Raw genomic sequence first — 25,579 nt, forward strand, 5'->3', positions numbered from 1 at the left:
ACTGATGAAGTCTAAATACATATTGAAGCATAATACTTTTTATTTTTTGTGGGAGTTTTTTTGGTTTGTTTTCTTTCACAACATGGCTAATATAGAAATGACTGCATATATGTAACTTATATAAAATTGCTTGCCTTTTCAAGGAGGGGTCGAAGAGGGAGAAAGAGAATTTGGAACTGAAAAATTTTCTTAAATGAATGTTTAAAAAATTGTTTTTACATTTAATTGGAAAAAATTTAAAGGAAGCATGCAAAAAAAAGCCCTTACAGTGGAGGGGAAAATGGAATGAGGGCCAGCAATGCTTAAAACTCACTTTCATCAGTACTGCTTCAAAGAGGAAAGAAGACAGACATATATTCAGTTGTCTATGTAAATCAATCTTACACAACAGAGAAGCAGGAGGGGATAAGAGAAAGGATAGGGGAGAGTAGTGATAAAATGGAGAGCAGCTTAAGAGAGGCAGTGATCAGAAGCAAAACAGATTTTGGAGGAGGGACAGAGGAGGAAGGGAGAGAGAGAGAGATAAACAAGAAAAGAGGATGGAGGGAAATATAGTTAGTAATCATAACAGTGAATGTATAAACTTACCCATAACATAAGAGCAGATAACAAAATTAATTAGAAACCAAAATTCAACAATATCTTATTTATAAGAGACACACTTGAAACAGAAATACACACACACACACACACACACTCAAAATCTAAATAAGGGGCTAAAGTACAATCGACTATGCTTCTGCTGAAGTTAAAAAAAAAGGCAGGTGTAGCAATCACGATCTCAGACAAAGCAAAAGCCAAAATACATCTAATTAAAAGAAATAATCAGGGAAACTACAGTTTGCTAAGAAGCATCATGAACAATGAAGCAATATCAAAAAAATTTACAGCAAATTTCTCTGATAAAGGCCTCATTTCTCAAATATATGGGGAACTGAGTCAAATTTATAAAAATAAGTCATTCCCTAATTGATAAATGGTCAAAAAGTGTGAAGAGTTTTCAGAAGAAGAAATCAAAATTATCTAGTCATGAAAAAATGCTCTAAAATCACTATGGATTAAAGAAATTAATATTAAGACAACTCTGAGATACTACCTTGTACCTATCAGATTGGCTAACATTACAGAAAAAGAAAATGACAAATACAGGAGGGGATGTGGAAAAACTGAGACACTAATGCACTGTTGGTGGAATAGTAAACTAGTCCAACCGTGGCCAAAGGGCTATAAGACTATGTATAACCAACTGAATCAGCAATATCACTACTAGCACTATATCCCAGAGATGAAACAAAAAGGAAAAGGTCCTATGTATGCAAAATTATTTATAGCAGCTCTATTTGTAGTGGCAAAGAAATGGAAAGTAAAAGTTGCCCATTAATTTGGGAATGGCTGAATAAGTTGTGGTATATGAGTGCGATGGAATTCTATTGTGCTATAAGAAATGACAAGGTAGATGGGTTCAGAAAAACCTGGGGACACATATTTGAACCAATACAAAGTGAAGTGCACAGAACCAGAACATTGTACACAGTATAGCAATATTGTAATGATGACCAACTGTGAAAGACCTGGCTACTCCAATCAATTCAATGAGCAAAGACAATTCCAAAGGACTCAGGATAAAAAAATGTTATCCATGAGGCAGCTAGGCAGAGGCCTTGGAGTCAGGAGGACCTAAGATCAAATCAGGTCTCAGAAACATAACATTTACTAGCTGTGTGACTCTGGGCAAGTCACTTAAGCCTAATTGCCCTGTGGGGGAAAAAAAATGCTATCCATGTCCAAAGAGAGAACTGAAATTATCTGAGCGCAGATTGAAGAGTACTTTATTTTTCTTAAAATATGGCTAATACACAAATATTTTGGATGATATCACATGTATAATTGATATCATATTGCCTGCCTTCTCAATGAGTAGCTGGTGAGAGGGAGAGAATTTGGAATTCAAAATTTTTTTTAAATGTAATATAACTAAACATCTTCTTGTGGGCTCTTCAAGGGAACTGCTTCCTGAGAAAAAAAAAGTAAAGTGTTAGATAAAGGCAAGCTAGAAAGTTGAACACAAGTAGAAGAAGAAAGCTTTGAAGTTCCAGAGTGTTAAAAAAAAAATTAAGGTTAATGACTGCAAACATTCATTTGTTGAAGAAACATAAAGGGAAAAAATAGTATAAATATCAGAAACCTAAGTAAGGATTATACCCTAATATGTACATCTAAAAATATCATCTATAGCAGTCAAGAAAATTCCAGAGAATGTGAGAGAGAAGAAGCACAAGACAAAGAATGAAGTTGGCATGTATTCTTCGCCATAGCACTATAGAGCCCTGTGTCACCTGTCAGAACCAAACTAAAAATAGTTGCATTGTCGATGGAAAGATGGGACATCTCATGGTATGTTTACATGTGCTTAGAAGAGAGGAAGAGAGAGAGACACAGAGAGACAGAAAGAGAGAGACAGAGAGAGAGAAATAATCCTTGACCACTTTGCTAGCAGCCAATTCACATGACCATACTAACTTATTTTCTATAAATGTGACATACTAAAAGTCAAACTATATACATTAAACTTCTAAGAATGTTAACACATAGCTTGAGAAATTTATATGAAATTTTATTTTTGAATATTTCTAGGAAAATTAATATTTTGATCCACATTAGTTGTCTCTAGTGTAATTTGCTTACTTGGAAATAATGTTTTTATTCTCCTTTATGAAAGAATCTCTTCTGGCTACTATTTTTCCATTTAGTTTTCATTTGTATTATTTAAAGAAATATTTATCTGCTATTTTAGGTAAGTTGGGAGTAACAAACTCAAATTGGAGCTTTTTAAACTACACATCCTTTACTATTCATATCCATTAAGAATTACTATTTATTTTGAAGTTTGAGTATTTATATTTGTTAGTTTCTGCCATAATATATTCTTGCAAAATGAATTTGACATTTTCCAACTTCTATAATAAATAACTCAAAAAAGGATAGTTTTAAATTTTGTACAACCCATCATAATTAATTGCTTTCTACATTTCATTGCCACCAAGACAATAAAAGGTAAGTCTTTTTAAGGATCCCACAGTGCAATTTAGCATTGGTCCTTCAACTGAACACTAACACATCAGATCCTTTTTACACTTAAAGTTAGGGTTTAAATCAGGAAATATCTTTTTCTACCAAGTAGAAAGTAATCCAAATGTAACTCAACATTATATAATGATCTAGAAAGATACATGGCCACAGGTTAGTGTCTAGGTTTTGAGACATAACCAAAGACAATTATAAAAACTTAATTTCAAAAATTATACAAATGGAAAAAAATTCTGAAAGAATTCTTTATTCCTTTCATTTTATTAGCTTATCAAGTGGAAATGTATCCATTCTTATCTCTATATCAGTTCCCTTACAGAACTGGTTCAGAATACACAGATTGAAAACCTTTCAAAACTGTACATTAGCTTCTTGATTATTCTGCAAATGAAAGCAGACAACCCCAAATTGACCTGTAAGTCCTTTCTCTGTACAAATGATAGCATAAAAGGGCTAATATTGTGACTAAATTGAGTTTTGGCTGAAACTATGACCTTGCCACTTCCACAATGTCCATGATGAGGACAGGTCAGATGACTGAACCAAAACTGGAGAAGCAGAGTTTAAGTATAAGTGATACTAATTTCCTACCCATTTGTGAATAACTTCAGCTGGATGGTACAGATTTATGATGAACAATTTATAATAACAATTTACATTTTTATAGTACTTTCTTCCCAATAACTCTATAGGGAAGGTAATTCAAGTATTGTTATCACCATTTTATAGATAAGACAATAGGCCCAAAGAGGTTTAAGTGATTTTTCCAAAGTCTTAGGGCTGGCTAATAAATGATGGGTAGGATTTGAACCTATATTTTTCTACTACATCAAAGAAACCTCAGTTTTAAAATATCCTTCCTGTTTCCTTCTTTCCAAATATTCAGGTACTATACAAATATACCTGTAATCTTTTGTTGTTATTCAGTAATTTCAGTCATATCTAATTCTTAATGACCCAATTTAAAGTTTTCTTGGTACAGATACTGGAGTAGTTTGCCATTTCCTTCTCCAGCTCGTTTTACAAATGTGAAAATGGAGGCAAATTGGGTTAACTGACTGGCCAAGTCACACAACTCTTAAGTATCTGAGGCTAAATTTTAATTCAATGAGATGAGACTTCCTGACTCCAGGCCTAGAACTTTATCTGTCAGTACCTTAAGAAAAAGAGTTTCTCAAATATAGAGGTATTCTTAATTTATACCTAGTTAAAATGCAATTTGTGGTGATTCAAAGAGGACAAAGCTGAAGTTTACCTTTTGTAAGGAAAGCTTAAAAGTGTAAGTAATTAACGAACACAGCCAAGATAGTGTAGTAGAGGCAGCAATCCAACTGAATTCTCCCAACATTACTCTCCAAACACCTTTAAAATAATGCCTCAAAGGATTTCAGAAAAACCTGGGAAGACTTACATGAACTGATGCAAAGTGAAATGAACAGAACCAGGAGAACACTGGACACAGTAATAGCGATACTGTGTGATGATCAACTATGATCAACTTAGGTGAAAGGAGAAGAAAAGGAATGATAAACAGGAGGAAAATAGGATGGAGGGAAATACATGGTTAGTAATCATAACTGTGAGTAGGATTTATGGGAATACACCCATAAAACAGAAGCACACAGCAGAGTGGATTAAGAACCAGAATCCTATAGTACGTTGTTTACAAGAAACACATCTGAAGTAAAGAAATACACAGAGTAAAGGTAAGGAGCTGGAGCAGAATCTATTATTCTTCAGCTGATGTAAAAAAGGCAGGGGTAGCAATAATAATCTTAGACAAAGCAAAAACAAAAATAGATTTAATTAAAAGAGATAAGAAACTACATCTTGCTAAAGGTACAATAGACAATGTAATAATACCAATACTAAACATATGTGAACCAAATGGTATAGCATTTAAATTTTTAAAGGAGTTAAATGACTTATAGGACAAAATAGACAGCACAACCATACTGGTGGGAGACCTCAACTTTCCCCTCTCAAAACTAGATAAATGCAACAAAAAAGAAACAAAAATGAAACTAAGGAGGGGAGTAGAATTTAAGAAAAATTAGAAATGAAAGACCTCTGGAGAAAACTGAATGGTAACAGAAAGGAATACACCTCTTTTTTTTCCCTTTTTGGTGAGGCAGTTGGGGTTAAGTGACTTGCCCAGGGTCACACAGCTAGTAAGTGTCTGAGGCCGAATTTGAACTGAGGTCCTCCTGACTCCAAGGCTAGAGCTCTATTCACTGCACCACCTAGCTGCCCCTAGCTCTTAATGGTACATGGCACCTACACAAAAACTGACCACATATTAGGACATAAAACTTCACAACCAAATGCACAAAAGCAGAAATATTAAATGCACCCTTTTCAGATCATAATGCAATAAAAATTACATTCAATAATGGACCATGGAAAGATAGATAAAAAATTAAATGGAAACCAAATAATCTAATTCTCAAGAATGAGTGGATCAAAGAACAAATAATAGAAATAACCAATAATTTCATCTAAGAGAATGACAATTAGACAACATACAAAAATTTATGAGATGTAGTCAAAGCAGTACTTCGGGGGAAATTTATATCTCTAATGCTTACATCAGTAAAAGAGAGAATGAGCAGATCTACTGATCTTTGGACATGCAATTAAAAAAAAAACTAGGAAAAGAAATTAAAAATCCCTAATTAAACACCAAATTGGAAATCCTGAAAATAAAGGAGAGATTAGTAAACTACTAAATAAAACCAGAACCTGGTTTTAATAAACCATTGGTTAATTTGATTTTTTTAAAAAAGAAACAAAACCAAAATACCAGCATCAAAAATGAAAAGGGTAAAATTAACCACCAATGAAGAGCAAATTAAAGTAATTATTAGTAGCTATTTTGCCCAATTATATGCCAATAAATCTGACAATCTCAGAGAAATGGATGAATATTAACAAAAATATAAATTTCCCAGATTAGTAGAAGAGGAAATTGAATACTTAAATAACCCCACCTTATTAAAACAAATTGAACACGCCATCAATGAATTCCCCAAGAAAAAAATCCCCATGACCAGACGAATTATTCACAAGTGAATTCTACCAAACATTTAAAGAACAATTAATTCCAACACTACATAAATTTTTTGGAAAAACAGGCAAAGGAGTCCTACCAAATTCCTTTTTATGACACAAATATGGTGTTGATACCTAAACCAAGAGAAGCAAAATCAGAGAAAGAAATTACAGACCAATTTCCCTAATGAATACTGATGCAAAAATTTTAAATAAAATACTAGCAAAGAGATTACAGCAATGTATCACAAGGATCTATGACCAGGGGGGATTTATACCAGGAATGCCAGGCTGGTTCAATATTAGGAAAACTGTCATCATAATTGACTATATCAATATTAAAACCATCAAAAATCACATGATTATCTCATTAAATGCAGAAAAAGCTTTTGACAAAATATAATACCTGTTCTTATTAAAAACATCTGAGAGCACAGGAATGGAGTGTTCCTTAAAAAGCTAAGTAGTCCCTATCTAAGATAGCATTAGCAAACATTATCTGCAATGGAATAAGCTAGAAGACTGCCCAATAAGATCAGGGTGAAGCAAAGATATCCATTATCACCACTATTATTCAATATTGTACTAGAAAAGCTAGTTATAGGAATAAGAGAAGAAAAAGAGGGGCAGCTAGGTGGCGCAGCGGATAGGGCACCAGCCCTGGATTCAGGAGGACCTGAGTTCAAATCCGGCCTCAGACACATAACACTTACTAGCTGTGCGACCCTGGGCAAGTCACTTAACCCCACTGCCTAGGCAAAAAAAAAGGGGGGGGGAGAAAAAGAAATTGAAGGAATTACAACAGGCAATGAGGAAACAAAACTATTACCCTTTGCAGATGATATGCTAATACACTTAGAGAATCTTAGAGAATCAGCTAAAAAGCTAGTTGAAATAATTAACAACTTTAGCAAAGTTGCAGAATATAAAATAAACCCACATACATCATTACCATTTCAGTATATTACCCACAAAGTCCAGCAGCAAGAGACAGAAAGATAAATTTCATTTAAAGTAACCACAGACAATAAAAAATATTTGGGAGTCTACCTGCCAAGTCAAACTCAGGAACTATATGAACACAATTGCAAAATACTTTTTACACTAATAAGTTGGATCCAAACAAGTGAAAAAATATCAGTTGCTCATGGGTAGGCTGAGTTAATCTAATAAAAATTATAATTCTACCTAAACTGATTTACTTATTCAGTGCCATACCAAACCATCAAAAAATTATTTTATAGAACTTGAAAAAATAATAACAAAATTCATCTGGAAGACAAAAGGTCAAGAATATTAATGAAATTAATGGAAAAAAATGTGAAGGAAGGTAGCTTAGCCAAATGAGATCTCAAACTGTATTATAAAGCAGTAATCATCAAAACAATCTGGTATTGGCTAAGAAATAGGTGGTGGATCAAGGGAATAGGTTAGGTACGCAAGACATACTAGTCAATGACTATAGTAATCTACTGTTTGATAAATCCAAAGATTTCTGGGATAAGAACTCACTATATAACAAAAACTGCTGTGAAAACGAAAAAATAGTACAGCAGAAACTAGGCACAGACCAACATCTTACACCCTACACCAAGACAAAGTCAAAATAGATATATGATTTAGATATAAGGGCTCATGCTATAAGCAAAATAGGAGAGCAATGAATAGTTTGTCAGATCTATGGAGAAGGAAAGAATTTATGACCAAGTAAGAGGTAGAGAACATTATGAAATGCAAAATGGACGATTTTGATTACCTTAAATTAAAAGCTTCATTTCTCAAATATGTAGAGAACAGAGTTAAATTTATGAGAATACAAATAATTCCCCAACTGATAAATGGTCAAAGGATATGAACAGGCAGTTTTCAGACAAAGAAAGAAATTCATCTATAGACATGAAAAATGCTCTAAATCACTACCAATAAAAGAAATGCAAATTAAAATAATTCTTAGGTACCACCTCAAACCTATCAAATTGGCTAATATGACAGAAAAGGAAAATAAAAAGTGTCAGTAGGGATGTGGGAAAACTGGGACACTAATGTACTGTTGCTAGAGTTGTGATGATCCAACCATTATGCCCAAAGGGCTATAAAACTATGCTTATCTTTGACCCAGCAATACTACTACTACGTCTGTATCGAAAGAGATTTTTAAAAGGGGGAGGGGGAAACCTATTTGTACAAAAATATTTATAGCAACTCTTTTTGTGATGGCAAAAAATTGGAAATTGAGGGGATGACAATCAATTGAGGAATGGATGAAGAAGTTGTGGTATATAATTGTAATGGAATATTATTGTGCTATAAGAAATGATGAGCAGGATTATTTCAGAAAAACCTGAAGGAGGACAGCTAGGTGGCACAGTGGATAGAGCACCGACCCTGAAGTCAGGAGGACCCGAGTCCAAATACAGCCTCAGACCAAACACTTGACACTTACTTAGCTGTGTGACCCTGGGCAAGTCACTTAACCCCAACTGTCTAAAAGCAAAAACAAAAAACAAAAACAGAAAGACCTGAAGGACTTACATGAACTGCTACAGAGCAAAGTGAGCAGAACCAGTAAAACACTGCACGTAGCAACAGCATTATTGTGAGATGATCAGCGATGAATGACTTAGCTATTCACAGCAATACAATGATTCAAGACAATTCCAAAGGACTCGTGATGAAAAATGATATACACCTCCAGAAAAAGAACTGTTGGAGTCTGAATGTATATCAAAGCATACTACTCTGAACTTTTTTTTTTTGTGGGGGCTTTTTTTGGTTTGCATTTTCTTTTACAGCATGACTGATATGGAAATGCTTGGTAGGACTGCACATGTATAAACTATATCAAATTGCTTATTGTCTCAGGGAGGAGTAAGGAAGGGACGGGAAGAGGAGGAGAATTGGGAACTTAAAATTTTAAATAACAAATGTAAAAAATTGTTTTTACATACAATTGGGAAAAAATAAAATATTATTAAAAAAAGAAGAAGAATGTGCTTCTCTATCAGATGTCTTTGCTTAAATTTTTTTCTTTATAATAAGAAGGGTTCACTCTATAGGACAGAAGTGGGAAATGACTGTGATTTAAAAACAAAATGCATTATGATTTTTTAATAAAAACTTTAAAAATTTATCTCCTTCCAAATGAAATCAGTTTTTAGGTTTTTTTTAATTTTTCTATCAAAAAAATACAAAATCCTTGCAAAAAAGGAATGGTAATATATTAAGAGCTTTATTTTGCATTATTTTTCTTATCTAGAAAATTGACAAATGGTGAAGTTTTTTATTTTCATCACTAGATGGTAGTATTTCACTTAAAATGCTTAAGAGAAATGCCTGTTTACTAGAGAACAGGTGGTATTTAAAAAGCATCAGAGGGAATCACATCTGCTATATCTGTTAAGAAACATAAATCTTTCCATCGTCTAACAGAAACTGTCATTAAGTTTATGATTGATTCATTTTATCTGCTAATATGAACATTACTCCTAAGAAACTTAACATCAACAGCTATACATGAAATGATCTATTACAAGCAAATACAAAAATATAAGAAAAGATTCACCATATTTATTATCTCAGGTTAAAGATACCTACTGCCACTATCTTAATGTACAACTTACCATTTCCTGTTCAGCCTACTGCAACTTCCTTCTCACTGTGCTCATCTCTGGTCAAGGCCTTTTATCACTGTTAATGTCACTTTGATTATATTGTGTTTCTAGATGGGGCACCGCTAATTTCCCACCATACAAAAAAAGTGTCTCAGATTCTTACTTTTTGTATTCTTCTCTCATGCCCTCACTTCCCCTTACTATATTTCAAACTATCCTTTTAAGTCCATGTAGGGAAAGTAAATAAATGTTTCTTTTTCATTTTTCTCTTTGTTTAATGACTTCTCATAAATTTACAAATGCTGCACTCCAGCCAAACTGGACGATTCTCTAGTTTCAAACGTGTAATGTATTCTCTGACTTTTAGGATTGTGCTCATGCTGCCACTTCTGCATAGAGACAAACAAGGCCAATTTTGTAACTAAGGCAAATTTTTAACATTTCTTAAGTGCATGAAATAGTCACATTTTCACATGTAATCTCTCTTGCTGTCCTTTGTATATGTAAATGTCCTCATCTATGGGTGGTTATCAAGTTCAGAATAACAAAAAAATTAAAATTAACTTCATAAAAAATGTTTTTGAAGGAGGTCCATAAAACTGTAGTTTAAAACTGAGGTTCTCATTTTTTTTTATATAGTACTTACTTCTGGAGTTCTCAAATGTCACTTATCATGTAATACACTGATCACAATAACATTATATGACAGTATCAGGATCCAAAAATATTTTGGCAGTTCTATGTGATAGGGTTAAATTAATAAGATGAAATGTAATAGGAATAAACGAAAAGTCTTATACTCGGGTTAAAAAAAATCAACATCACAGATGAAAGAGCAGGAGGCATATTCATCTGAAAAAGACCTTGATTTTCAGTAGACTAAAAGCTAATTAAAAGGGGCAGCTTGGGGGAACAGTAGATAGAGCTCCAGCCTTGGAGTCTGGAGGACCTGAGTTCAAATCTGGTCTCAGACTGGCCTCAGACACATGATACTCACTAGCTGTGTGACCCTGAGTAAGTCATTTAACCCCCAGTTGCCGGGGGGGGGGGGGGGAAGAAAAGCTAAGTATAAGTCAACAGTGTGATATAGCAAACAACAACAAAAAAAAAACCTTGTGCTGGATTGAGAAGCACAGTTTCCAGGACTAAGGATGTACCAACAAGAATACAAGTGGAGCTCTCAGTTTCAGGCATCACAATATAATAATGACATCAATAAGCTGGAAAGTATACAGAGAAGAGCAATCAAAATGGAGAAGGGCTTTGAGTAATCTGCACATGAGGATCAATTGAAGGAACTAGGGATATTTACCCAGGAAAAGACAAGCACAAGAGGTCCAGAAAACCAATGAGGAGAAGAATGCTTTAAAAAGCAAAATTGGCCAAACAGAAAAGGAAGTCCAAAGGCTCACTGAAGAAAATAATTCCTTAAAAATCAGAATGAAGCAGTAGAAGCTAATGACTTTATGAGAAATCAAGAAACAATAAAACAAAACCAAAGAATGAAAAACTGGAAGTCAATGTGAAATATCTCATTGGAAAAACAAGTGACCGGGAAAATAGATCCCCAAGAGATAATTTTAAAATTATTTGATTACCTGAACCATGCTCAAAAAAAAAAAAAAGCATAGATGTCATCTTTCAAGAAATAATCAAGGAAAACTGCCCTGATAGTCTAGAACCAAAGAGCAAAACAGAAATTGAACAAATCCACCAATTACTTCCTGAAAGAGATCCCAAAATGAAAACTGCCAGGAATATTACAGGCAAAATCCAGAATTCCCAGGTCCAGGAGAAAATATTGCAAGCAGACAGAAAGAAACAATTCAAGTATCATGAAGCCACAGTCAGGATAACACAAGATTTAGCAGCTTCTATGTTAAAGGATCAGAAGACTTGGAATACGATATTCCGTAAGGCAAAGGAGCTAGAATTACAACTAAGAATCATCTACCAAGCAAAACTGAGCATAATACTTCAGGGGAAAAAAAACTGACATTCAGTGAGATAGAGGACTTTCAAGCATTCTTAATGAAAAGATCAGAGCTGAATAGAAAATTTAACTTTCAAACGCAAGACTCAAGAGAAGTATAACAAGGTAAACAGGAAAGAACTCATAAGGGACTTAAGTTTAAACTGTTTGCATTCCTACATGGGAAGATGATATCTGTAACTCATAAAACCTTTCTCATTATTAGGGTAATTAGAAGGCGTATATATAGAAACAGGGCACAGGTATGAGTTGAATATGAAAGAACGATACGTAAAAAAGGCAAAAATTAAGGAGTGAGAGGAATGTACTGGGAGGAAGAGAAAGGGAGAGATAGAATGGGGTAAATTATCTCACATAAAAGAGGCAAGAGAAAGTTTTTAGGGCAGAAGAGGGGTAGATGAGGGACAGCAAGTGAACCTTACTCACATCAACACTGGCTCAAAGAGGGAATAACATACACATTTAATTAGGTAAAGAAATCTGTCTTACCCTACAGGAAAGTAGGAGGGAAAGGGGATAAGAGAAGGGGAACAGGGTGATAAGGAAGGCAGATTGGGGGAGGGGGTAGTCAGAAACAAAATACTTTTGAGTAGGGACAGGGTGAAAGGCGCGAAAGAATAGAATAAACAGGGGAGGGTGATAGGATGGAAGGAAATACAGTTAGTAATAGTTAACTATGAAAAAAAAATTAGAAGTAAGTTTCTCCGATAAAGGCCTCATTTCTGAAACATACAGAGAACTGAGCCAAATTTATAAAACTAAGAGCCATTCCCCAACTGATAAAAGATCCAAAGATATGATTAGTTCTCAGGTGAAACATATATAGACACATGAAAAAATATTCTCACTATTGATTGAAGAAATGCAAATTAAAACAATTCTGAGGGGGCAGCTAGGTGGCACAGTAGATAGAACACTGGCCCTGGAGTCAAGTCTGGAGGACCTGAGTTCAAATTCAGCCTCAGACACATAACAGTTACTAGCTGTGACTCTGGGTAAGTCACTTAACCCCAATTGCCTCACACCCACACACACAAAAAAAAGTGTGTTGTGTGTGTGTGTGTGTGTGTGTGTGTGTGTGTGTGTGTGTGAGTGTGTGTGTGTGTGTGTGTTTATAGCACCTCTTTTCTGGTGGCAAAGTATTGGAAATTGAGGGGATGCCCATCAATTGGGGAACGACTGAACAAGCTGTGCTATGAGATTATGATGAAATGCTACTGTACTACAAGAAATGAATGCTCTCAGAAAAATCTGAAAAGACTTGCATGGACTGATGCCAAGTGAAATGTACTATGTATGAGGTAACAGCATTATTGTAAGATGATCAGCTGTGAGTGACTTAGATATTCTCAGCAATATAATGATCCAAGACAACTCTGAAGGACTTACAATGAAAAATGCTATATATCCCCAGAGAAAGAACTGATGGTGTTTGAATGCACATTGAAGCATATCTTTTTTTAACTTACTTTATTTTTTTGAGTTTTTTTTCTAGTCTATGTTTTCTTTCACAACATCAAGACTATTATGGATATGTTTTGCATGACTACACATGTATAACTTATATTGAACTGCTTGCCTTCTCATTGGGGAAGGGGGAGGGGTCAAGGGAGAGAATTTGGAACTCAAAGTTTTATAAATGAATGTTTAAAATTGTAACTGGGGGAAAAATAAATAAATAATTTTTTAAAAGTTTATAGACCTTCCCACCCCCACAGATACATAAATTGTATTAGTTATAATACAAATAAGAAAACGCACCACAAAAGAGCAATGCTTTATGTGCAACATGTGGATCTGCAGACTCTTTGCACTAACTGCAGGCCCCTAGGTTTCCAAACTCTATAATTTGGAAACCACCGGTCTAAACAAAAAATTTTACACTTAAAAGACTATTAAAATTGTTTAGGACCTAAACTCTTAGTAAAAAGTAATGGAGCTTGAATTAGAACAGTGACAGTATAGAGCGGAAATGAAAAAAAAATACAAAGAAAGTATAAGTACATAAAAGAGTTATAAGCAAAATGTTTTAGTCATTTCTGGATGAAACAATTAGGAAAGACTTCACAGAACAAGTGGCATTTCAATTGGTAGCTAAAGGATGGGCATTATTTTAATTAGCAAGCCTTGAATGCCAGGCTAGGGAGCTTGGCATTCATCAAGTAGTAGGAAGCCAAGAAAAAACTTTGAGAAGAGTAAATTAGAAAAAGGACCTGTCCAGTTCCAAATATAGGACCGTATGTGTGATCTTAAAATTAATCTAGCAGCAGTGTATGTCACGAATTTCATAGGAAAGAAACTGAAAATGATGAGATTGATTAGAAGGTGACCATAAAAATCTAAATGAGAGATACTGAGGTCCAAAACTAGGGTGACAAAAATGAGAATGGAAAGGAGAGCACAAGTTCAAGAAATATTATGAAGAGAGAATTTGATTAGACGTGAGTAGTGAGAGAAAGGGAAGAGTTAATCAATAAGCATTTATAACATCTACCAAGTATCAGGCACTGTACTAGGCACTAGGGATACAAAACAAGAAACTAAATGACTCGCCCTCAACTTGCTTACATTCATCTGAAGAAACAATATATACACATAAGTAAATAAAAAATGTATTCAAAGTAAATAAAGGGTAAGTTTGAGAAGAGGGAGAGGCACAAGTACCTGAAGAGTAACAGGAAAGGCTTCCTACAGGAAGTAGCACTTGAACAGAACTTTGAAGAAAGCAACAGATTCTCAGAGAGGAAGGCAAGGAGGGAGAGAGCTCTAGAAGAGGAAGAGTTCCTGTACAAAGGCATGGAGATGGAAAAAGGAAAGTTATGTGTAAGGAATAGCAAGTAGGTCAGTTTGGCTATACTCCATAGCACATACAGAGGTATTATGAGCCTGGAAAGGTAGGCTGGAGCAAAACTATTAATGGCAATCAGTGTTTTTATTCCTATACCTAGAGGCAACAAGGTGCACAACATGGTCAGACTTGTATAGTAGGAATGTCACTTTGCCAGCTATGTGGAGAATAAATAGAATGGAGAAGGTAGAGAATGAAGGGAGATTATTACAACAGTCCTGATGAGACGCAGACAGTCTGAACTAGGAGAGTGGAAAGAAGGGGACAAATGTGAAATACATTGTATAAGTGGATCAACAAACCTTGGAAAGTAATTCAGTGTAAGGAATAAGGAAGGATGAAGAATCAAGGATGACTCCAAAGTTGTGAACTTGAATGACAGAAAGAATAGTGAGACCTTTATAAGAAACAGGGAAACAAGGAAGCAAAGGAAGGGAAGTAAAGAAAGAAAAGAAATAAATAAAAATTTATTAAGCATCTATGTGCCAGATACTGTGCCCAGCACTTTACATGTATCTCATTTGATCCTCATAATGACCCTGTGAAGTGATTGCTATTTACATTCCTCATTTTACAGCTGAGAAAACTAAGGCAACAAGAGGTTAGTGACTTGCCCAGTCATAGATCTAGTAAGTGTATCAGGTCTTCCTGACTTCAAGCCCTTTCGAGTGCTCTATATACTGCATCATCTAGTTAGCTGCCTCTAGGAAGAACAAGAGTAGTATTAACTGCAAGTACAACGCTAATCAGACACTTTGTTTAGTACCTGTTCCCATGTTATCCAGTCCCCTGGCATGGGTTCCTAATCATTGCTGTCAAGCGTGCCTCTATTCATTTCTGTCCTATCCTTACCATATGTGTAAATTTGTTCCTGATATTTTTCCTTGAATCTAGATTCTACAGCCCAGATGACATCTGAATACTACATTCATCTGCCCTTTGTCTACCAAGCTCTAGCCCATTCTTTCTTCCCTAGCATGACTTGACAAACCCATCACTGGCTAACACCACCTCCAGTCTGACTTACTCTTGCTACCTGTCTAACCCTCTAGACTTTTCTACCAATTCATCAGTCCTAGACATCAGACTTACAACATGCTATCTCTTATGGCCTAATATGATACCTTATTTTACTGTTTCCTTTATCCATCATAGAGAAAGTTTATCTTTTCCCACTTCTCTGCTAGCACAAATGTCCATACCTAGTAACTTTTATCAGGGAGCAACAAATTCTTTACCCTCTGGTTTATGTAGCATTTCAGAAATTAAATAAAAGAAGTTGGATAAAGCATTGTTCTACATGTCTGTCTACAGATGTCTACCCATCTTAGATTGTTAGCAAGTAAAAACCAAGGTTTGTCATTTAATTTGCTTTTTAAAAAATCACGAAAAATTTATTAAATGCCTACTCTTTGTCAATTACTGAGGTTGGGGCTGGGGATACAAAAAGAGATAAAAGACAGTCCACACCCTCAAGGAGCTTACAATCTAATAAAAGAAATGACATTCAAATAAACATATACAAAGCAAACTATATGCAAGATAAATAGGAAATAATTAACTGAGAGAAAGCATTACAAAGAGAGGTTGGGGCAGCTAAATGGCACAGTAGATACAGCACCAAACCTGGATTCAAGAAGACCTGAGTTCAAAACTGGCCTAAGACACTTGATACTTACTAGCTATGTGACCCTGGGCAAGTCACTTCACCCCACTGCCTCATTTAAGAGAGAGAGAGAGAGAGAGAGAGAGAGAGAGAGAGAGAGAGAGAGAGAGAGAGAGAGAGACAGAAGGGGAGGGGGTTAGAGAAGGAGACCTACAGAAGATGAGATTTTAGTTGGTACTTAAAGGATATCAGGGAAAGTAGTAGGCAGAGCAAAGGACAGCATTCCAGGCATAGGGGACAACCAGAGAGAATGCCTGGAATGTCTTGTCCATGGAACAGCCAGAAGGCCCATGTCACTGGATTGAAGAGTATGAGATGGAGAGCAAGGTATAAGATTAGAATGATTAAAGAGGACTAGATCATGAAGGGCTTTGAATGCCAAACAGAGCATTTTGTATTTGATCCTGGAGGTAATTGGGAGACATTATAGGTTATTGGGTATAAGAATGACACAGTCAGATCTGTGCTTTAGTAAAATCACTTTAGTGGCTGAATGGAGGATGGACCCATCATTAGGCTACTGCAATAGTCTAGGAGTAAGGTGATGAGAATGGTTGGCAATGTCAGAGGAGAGAAGGGATCATATTCAATAAATGTTGTAAAGGTGAAACTGGCTAGCTTTGACAAGAGATTGAATTTGGGGGGAGGAGGTTCAGAGATAATGAGGAATACAAGTATGACTCCTAGGTTCCAACACGAGGGGACTGGGAGGATGGTGTTGCCCTCTACAGTAATAGGGAAGGTAGAAGTGGAGGGAGGATTGGGGAAAAGATAATATTTCTGTTTTGGATATGTTGAATTTAAGATGACTAATGGACATCCAACACGAGGTGTCTAAAAGGCAGCAGGAGATGCGAATTTGGAGGTCTGCAGTGAGTTTGGGGTAGGACAAGCAGATTTAATGATCATCAACATAGATGATCATTAAATCCATAGGAACTGATGAGGTCATTAAGTGCAGTATAGAGGGAGAAGAGAAAAGGGCCTAGGACAGAACCCTAAGGGACACTTTTAGTTAGAGGACATTATCTGGAGGGGGATTGAGAAGGAGCAGTCAAATAGGAAGGAAAAGAACCTGGCAAGTGCAGTATCCCAAAAATCTAGAGTCAAGAAGAGTATCAAGGAGGACGTGATCAACAGCGTCAAAGGCTGCAGAGAGATAGATCAAAGACAAAGAAGATTAAGAAAAGGTCACTGAATTTAATGACTAAGAGATAATTAGTAACTTTAGAGGGAATAGTTTGAGTGAAACAGAAAGATCAGAATGATATGGTAAGGCACCTATAAAATGTATAAATAACTTGATGTAACCTCAAATTTCTCCATTTTGGCTTAACAAGAATTGGCTAGAAGATTGTTCATAGAAAATATCTGTCATCAATATATTTAAGGTTGGTCTCTGGACAATGTTGTATGTCTTTGGCAAGGCACATATAAGATTTCTTAAGTGTTTAGGTTTATTTTTCATGGAGAAGACAGATTTCGTAACATTCGGACAAAAAATGAAGGAAGATACAGCTGGAAAGAACAGCACCAGAATCCAAGGATGGTCTAAGACAAAAGTCTAAGATCAAAAACAGATAATATTTTACTTTGGAACTCTGAATGTTTAAATACAGAATAAATTCAGGATTTACACTTCTGGAAAACATATAACACTTTTTCCTCAATACCTTTTAAAGTATTAATCTTATGAAATATTTTCTAACTTAAGGCTATATATTTGGTGATGCATGCATCTGTGTTCAATAAATATATTTTTTAAATTATCATAATTTATCATTTGGTCTATTATTTACTTAGTAGAGTGGGAAAATTGTGGTGTTGTCTATAGTCTGCTTTGGTACAAAATCATCTCAAGAAGGTCCAGCAAACAATGTTAGTAGACTGGTAGAATTTTTCTCTTAAGCTTGTTCTATGGAAATAATAATGGCACTTTGAATATTTCTTCCAAACCAAGTTACATAGTATTTCAGAAGCAGTTTGGTGTAATAAAAAGAACAATAAACCAGGAAGCAAAAGAAACCTCAGTTCTGGTCCTGGCTCTATCACTCAAAAGTAATATGATATTGTCAGTTTTCCCATCTGTAAAATGAGTGGCTGAACTTAGATCATCTCTGATTAGTTACTACTTTGTGAATATAATTCCAAATGAAATACTTTTTTCAAGCTAGAATGCCTCATTATAGAATGGTAGTGACACTCAAATTTCAAACACTACCCTGGAAAGACTTAACACGAACTGATGCTGAGTGAAGTGACCAGAACCAGGAGAAAGTTGTACAGTAACAGCAACATTGTGTGACAATCAACTATGATAGACTTACCTCTTCTCAGCAATATAATGACAATTCCAAAAGACTCATGATAGAAAATGTTACCCACTTCCAGAGAAAGAACAATGGACACAATGCAGATTAAAGCATACTATTTTCATTTTTTTGTTTGGTTTTTGCTTTTTCTTATCGTGGATTTTCCCTTTTGTTCTATTTCTTCTTTCACAGCATGACTAATGTGTAAATACATTTAACATGACTGCACATATATAACCTATATCAGATTGCTTCCTGTCTTGGAGAAGGGGAATAGAAGACAGGGAAGGAGGGAGAAAAAACTGGAACTCAAAATCTCATAAAAATTAATGTTGAAAGCTATCTTTACATATAACTGCGAATAAAAATATTATCTACCAAAAAAAAAATTCAAATGCTATGTTAACCTAGAACAACCAAGCTCTGCAAGTTGGACCAAACTGGAAAGGCTTCATGTATGGATCCAGCAATAGATCCACCATCTGAGGAGCAGCCTGGAGAAGTTCTGGAAGATTCAGCTATCAGGTGCTACAACTCAAAAACTGTCTGCTAAGGCATGAAGGAGCCAAAATCTGCATCAAGATATACAATAAAGAAATTAATGCCTGAAATAAGGTGGCAGAACTAATCACTGTCACCATCAATGTCATTTTAACAGCATAGGCACTGAAAGGATAGATTTAATGTACAAACTATATACTTCTATTTTTAAATACCTGTACTAAAAATTGTAACTCTCTTCTTTCTGCTTCCCATTGTTCAGCTTGTAATCTAAATTCCTCAAGTGCTGTTTCCCTGATATGAGATTCCAGCTCATTCTTCTGCTCCTGATGCTGATCCAATGTCTCCTTCACATAAATAAAATTTTGCTTTTATTCATCTATTCATCAAATTTTCTCTCTCCCCACCCTGTTTAAATACAAATATATACATATATACATATATGTGTATATATACATATATGTGTGTGTGTATATATATGTATATATATACACACACACACATATACGTATATATACACACACACACGTGCCTCAATTAACAATAAATTACAACTACTTAATTTATTGAAATTCATCAATAAAAAGATCATGCTTATGTTACATCAAACCCCTGTATACCTGAATAGGAAGCTATGTAGTTTTACATAAGTCAACAGAAGGGAGAAGTAGACTCCAAGGAATATCTATTAGCATCCCAGTATGCGACCTGCTATACGAGCGCAGCATCACATACAGCCAAAAAACACCTTGGTTGTTGGGAAAAAAAAAAACCAAAACTATAATTCTGGGTAATGAAGACTAAGTATTATGAGAAATAAGAGTGAGAAGGTCAAATGAGAATGGGAAAACTAAAAATTAAATTCACTCTCCAGAATAATTTTGGACTTTTTTAAAAACTAAAGAAAGTAGGAAGCATTATTCAACTGATGTTGGCTATACATTAGGAATTCTTTAAAATGTATCTTGTCACTAACATGCTTTGACTGTAATATGTTCCTTCTCTCCTACAGGGTTGATATAAGCCTCTCCAGTCTCAATCTATACCCCTATCACACTAGGCATCATTAATAAAGAAAAGCCAATAATCAGAATAGCATGTACTAGCACATATAAACTAACTTTTGCATATCTCTACCTCAATTTTTATCTCCCAAATTTATTTTATTTCTATTCTTGAGTATGGCAGCCATTCCTTAAAGATTCTTAAGTTTGGCTCCCAGATAAAACAAAACTAAGCATTTATTATGACAAGTGTTATTTCTGCCATCTACCCAACCTACTTAGGCAATTAAACTACGTTTCTGATTTCATTCTCCCAAAAATGAAGCCAAACACATGAACAGCCAGCACCCTAAATTCTGGCATTTCACAAGTTTATTAAAGCTATCATGAAATTTGACACTGCTACTTGATTATCATCACTTTTTTTTTTCTTGGAGGCAACAGGAGTTAAATGACTTGCCCAGGGTCACACAGCTAGCTAGTAAGTGTCTAAGGCTTGATTTGAACTCAGGCCCTCCTGATTCCAGGGCCAGTACTCTATCCACTGCGTCACCTAGCTGCCCCCGATTACCACCACTTTTTTTTTAAAAAGACACATGCAAACAGAGAAAGAAACTGCCACAGAAGCATACCTGACAAAAGAAGCACCTACCAAAACCTAAGAACTCAGACATTTGAAAGTGGAAGAGTTAAAGCTGAGGCAACGTCTGACCTTAGTATAAGATGTAGAAAGGACGTAGTGTATTTGGACAGGGCTGCCCTGACCTTGGCTTGTGAGAATTGTTGAATATTCTAAGCATTAAAATGAATTCCAGGTAATAAAGTTAACAGTAAAAAGGGCACTGGTTTGAGAGTCAGAAGGCACTCAAAGGTTGAATTCAATAGAACTGCACACTGTTAAAAATAGCAGACATCTGAAAATCACCCTTCAACTTCTACATGATACCCTCTACATAATTGTCTTAAGGGATGCAAATGAAGAAATATACCATAAAAAAATTACACTAAATATTCATTAAACGTTTACATAATATGTGTCATGGATAACATTTAGAATCTGAACTAGATATATAAAATATTGCCATCATGGTATGTTCAAACAAAAATATGTATTTCATTCATATATAATCTCAAAATATGTCACCGCTTGAGTGGCAAACTGCTATATTTTTTGTCATCTCTTGCATGTCATGCAGACAAATTATCTTGTCATTTGGTCTAGAAACATCTATAAACGTTTTCACAGCAAAAGTTCTAACGTGATGAAGGATTACAAAACACACTGAGAAAAATGCAAAAAAATAAAATAAAATAAAAATGAAGGAAAGAAAATGAACATATACACACATAACACAAACACACAGAAAACAAGCACAAATGATGAGAAACCTCAGTGTGCCCCTACTCGCTATTTATCTTTCCTAAGTCAGATTTTCTTGGTTTACAACAAAATACATTGTAACTAGACTTTCAAGCCAAAAGTAAACAAACCAAAATTTCTTAGTAAGAACACTGTACCTTCAGAATATTCTCTAGTCTATTTTTTTCCTTCAAAAGAACATCATATTCTTGATTACAATTTTGAATTATGTTGTCTCTCTCCTCCAAATCCAATTCAAATCTTCTGCATTCTTCTTTCCAGTTGTACTGAGATGTCTGAAATGCTTTCTCGATCTCATTTATCTTTCCTTGAAGTTCTGAATTCTGTACTATAAAGGTAAAATATATGTTTACAGACATATATATATACACACACATATGTATGTATGTATGTATCTTCTGAATATATTTAGAACCAAATGTAAATCTCAAAGGTGTGTGGAGCCTAGCTTCATTCTTGACTTTCCCACTGCAGGTGAGGTGGGACAGCACTGATCCTCCCAAAGCTAGTTTCCACATCAATAAAATATGAATAACAATACCAGACAAATTCACATTTGCAGGTTTCCTATGCAAAAGAGCTTAAAAATTATAAATGCAGTCAAAAGTACTTTCAGAAGTACAAAATATTAATGTTAAATAAATTATAGGCAATAAAATATATCTTAATGTCTGTACAAACTGAAGGCAGTAAACATAATGGGAATATATTAACAATACAGTGATTTAGTAAAGTTAAAAAATGCTGTTCATCCTATCAAAATTTAAACACATTAAACTATTGTAAGAAATAGTATCTACACTGATTGCTATCATTTTAGGAACATTCTCTAACTAACTCAATTAATTAGATTGAAATATTCAATAAGCAGGTAGAGACAGGCAACTAGAGCTCAGGAGAGAAACCAGGGTTGAATATATAGATCTGGAATTCATTTGCACAGACACAATAATCAGACGCATGGTAGTGATGAGGTCACCAACAGACAAGAAAAGGGCCAAGTTGGTCTTGGTGAATATTCATAATTAGGGGCTACGACTTCATTGTTGTCCTTCATAATTGAAGAGAACCAAGCATACAATGTGTCTGACTGTGGCTGATCAGACCAATACAAGCTTGGAAAACTCTAACACAGGTCAGGCACAAATAATCAGTATGAACATTTGGGAAGAGGATGATTCTCACATCTTTGCATGCCTTGTGTTTCTTTTGAGCTACCACAATTCTACTTTGCTCAGAGAGCACAGAACCTTCTTTAATGACAGCATGCTGGGTGGTCCTGTGCTAGTGTCTTTTGCATGTGTCACAAATGATACCAAAGTTCCTCAGAGAGACCTTAAGAGTATCCTTGTATTGCTTCTTCTGACCTCTGTGTGAGCATCTGCCTCGTGTGAGTTCTCTGTAAAACAGTCTTTATGGAAAATGTACGTTTGGCATTTGGACGACATGGGCCAGTACACTAGAGTTGTACTCTCTGCAGTAGAGTTTGAATGCTTGGTAGTTCAGCTTGAGAAAGGACCTCAGTGTCCAGTACCTTATCTTGCTAGGTGATCTTCAGATCCTTCCTAAGACAAGTGAAATGGAAGCAATTAAATTTTCTGGCATAGCACTGGCATACTGTCCAGGCCAGGTCTCCCTGCCATGTCTGATGGTCTATGCCTACTCTGGCATTAAAGTTGCCCAGCATTACAAGCTTGTGTTCTTTCAGCACACTGATGATGAGGGTCTCTAGGTCTTCATAAAATTTTTTATTTGAGTTCATCAGGGCTGGTCATGGTGGGGGCATATACAATGATGATGAGAGTGTGGCTCTTCCTTGAAAGTGGCAAGCGCACTGTCATGAGCCAATAAACAGGGGAGAGACCAAAAATTAGAGGGTAGAGGAAGAATGTGGTGGCATCTTATGGAGAAGACAAGAGAATGGTTTAGCAAGGGTACACAGAAAGGACCTGAGCTCTTTCTCAGAGACTTAAAGTAAAGTGGGATGAAACAGAATGGGAAGTTTAAGGAGGGGGAGAGAAAGTTTGGAACAATCTTTGTGGGGAATGAGATAGTCAGTCAATCTATAAACAAGCATTTATTAAGTGCCTACTACATGCCAGACAGAGAAAAGAAGAATCATCCAAACTGAGCTCAAGCACCACTTTTTATAGAAACCCCTTCCTGATCCCCCAGCTGCTACTACCTTCCCAACACAAAGTTAATTTATTTCTTTTATATCTACCTTCCATATACTTACATAGATAGATATTGTCTCCCCTGAAAAATCAAAATCTCCCTGTGGGCAAGGACTGTTTCAGTTTTGTTTTGTTTTTAATCATTGTATTCCCAACACCTAGCACAGTACTTGGTACATAATAGGCATTTAATAAATTATTTTTTAATTGACTAACATGAGGAGAGAAAATTTTTAAAAGGTAGCAATAATAAACATTTAACTTGCCTTTCATATGAAAATCAGACCAAACATATAAATATACTTGAGACTAATTTCAAGTACCTGAAACAGTGGGTCAGAATTAGACATGAAATTTATACCTGTAAAGCAGATTAAAGTTACCTATACTAATTAGAGATCAGTTCCACAATTCTGTCATTCTACAAGCAGCAGGTTCTAAGCAACTTATGTTTTATATATATATACGTGTATATATATATATATATATACACACACATAAGCTATATATACATAAGCTATATATATAGTTGTAAAGATAAAACAAGAAAAATATATGTACCTCGTAGTTGTTCATTCTTCTTATGTGCCTCACCTAATTTTTCTTCAGTAGCAAATCTTCCAAGGCCAACTTCCTTTCTAGCAAGAGCAAGTTCATATTCGAGACTCTGTCGAAGTGCCTCCCCTTTCTCAACTTCAGATCGAAGCTTGGTAAGCTGGCTGTCATAGGTTAACAGCTGAAAATAGAATTCTAAAATCATCAACTAACACTAAAATATTGTTTTATATATTAATAAGCCTAAAAATTATCATTTGAAATTCTGTAAAATGCAACAAGGGAGATACTGCTTCTTTTAATTATATGTAAAAGATAGTCCCATAATTGCTTCATCTTTTGAAGGACTAAAAATAGGACCCTAAAGGACTCACAGCAATTAACCAATGACATTATTTGATTTTCTTATTTTAAACTGTGTTGAAAAAAAAATCAGTTACTTTTAAAGTTTCCAAAAAGTTCTTGAAAATTTGAGAGAAATCAAACTTTATTCATGCTTTAGCTATATGTAAATGAAATTAAAGGGCAAATTCAATAACAATGTAATTTTTTAATGGTTTCTACTTACACTATAATTGTCTTCTATATAATTTCTTTTATTAATGGCATTGCTTGATGAAAACAGCAGAAATGCCATTAAGTCATTTTCACAAAGTTCTGATAAACATTTAAGTTTTAAACTTTTATTAGGAAGCATGGTATAATAAAAATATAGAGTAATCTTTCTGGAGTGCATCAGCCAGTTTTCATACTGAGTGATCTAAAAGCCTTTCAATATCATTTTCTAGTCAATTTCTTTTTACTCTTTCATGTGGCAAACACTGTTGACAATTTTCTATAATTCTTCCTTTGAAATGTTTTGCTAAAGGGTTTTCACTCTAAACCTATGCTGCCAATGGCTCATATCCCTGAACTTCGAAAGATGATGCTTTTCCTGGCTTTTAAGTACTTTCTTGGTCTTTTGGTCATTTCATGTGACAACTGTTTTCCATCTTAAACTTCTTTAATAAACTGAGACTAAAAAACATTAAAAAAAATGATATCTTGGATTTCTACTAACTGCATATGTGACCTTCTACAAGTCTCAACTCCTGGACCACAGTTTCCTGAGCTCTAGATCATCCCAAAGGTTTCTTTCAGGTCTAATGCTGCTACTTGTACTTTCATTCATTCAACAAAAAATTACTGAATGTCTACCATGTACAAGGCACTGTGCTAGATGCTCTAAGGGGTATAAAGGTAAAATATAATTCTTGTTCCCAAGGAACTTATGATCAGATAGGGAACATGAATTTACACAAAGAGGAAGCAATATGCAATAGGTACAACATATTTCAAAGTTCAGAGGTAAGGGAGATCACATCAACATCATCTTTATGATAATGCAAATTAT

At 35.0% G+C, this 25,579-nt stretch overlaps 1 protein-coding gene across 5 annotated transcripts in view; it reads right to left on the bottom strand.

Annotated features, from left to right (window-relative positions):
* Nucleotides 1-25,579, bottom strand: part of CCDC171 (coiled-coil domain containing 171) — a 501,148-nt gene that overhangs the window by 445,139 nt on the left and 30,430 nt on the right. For 4 of the 5 annotated variants that reach the window (XM_020969724.2, XM_020969718.2, XM_020969723.2 and 1 more), the window contains exons 4-6: nt 24,193-24,367; nt 21,592-21,782; nt 19,285-19,416 (exon numbers count right to left, since the gene is read on the bottom strand). In XM_020969724.2, coding sequence (XP_020825383.1) covers nt 19,285-19,416; nt 21,592-21,782; nt 24,193-24,367 — 498 coding nt within the window. The remainder of the gene's footprint in view (nt 1-19,284; nt 19,417-21,591; nt 21,783-24,192; nt 24,368-25,579) is intronic. The other variant, XM_020969719.2, reaches the window with a different exon arrangement.

This window comes from Phascolarctos cinereus, unplaced genomic scaffold, assembly GCF_003287225.1.
Source record: "Phascolarctos cinereus isolate Bilbo 61053 unplaced genomic scaffold, phaCin_HiC Scaffold_4;HRSCAF=312, whole genome shotgun sequence".
NCBI classification, from domain to species: domain Eukaryota; kingdom Metazoa; phylum Chordata; class Mammalia; order Diprotodontia; family Phascolarctidae; genus Phascolarctos; species Phascolarctos cinereus.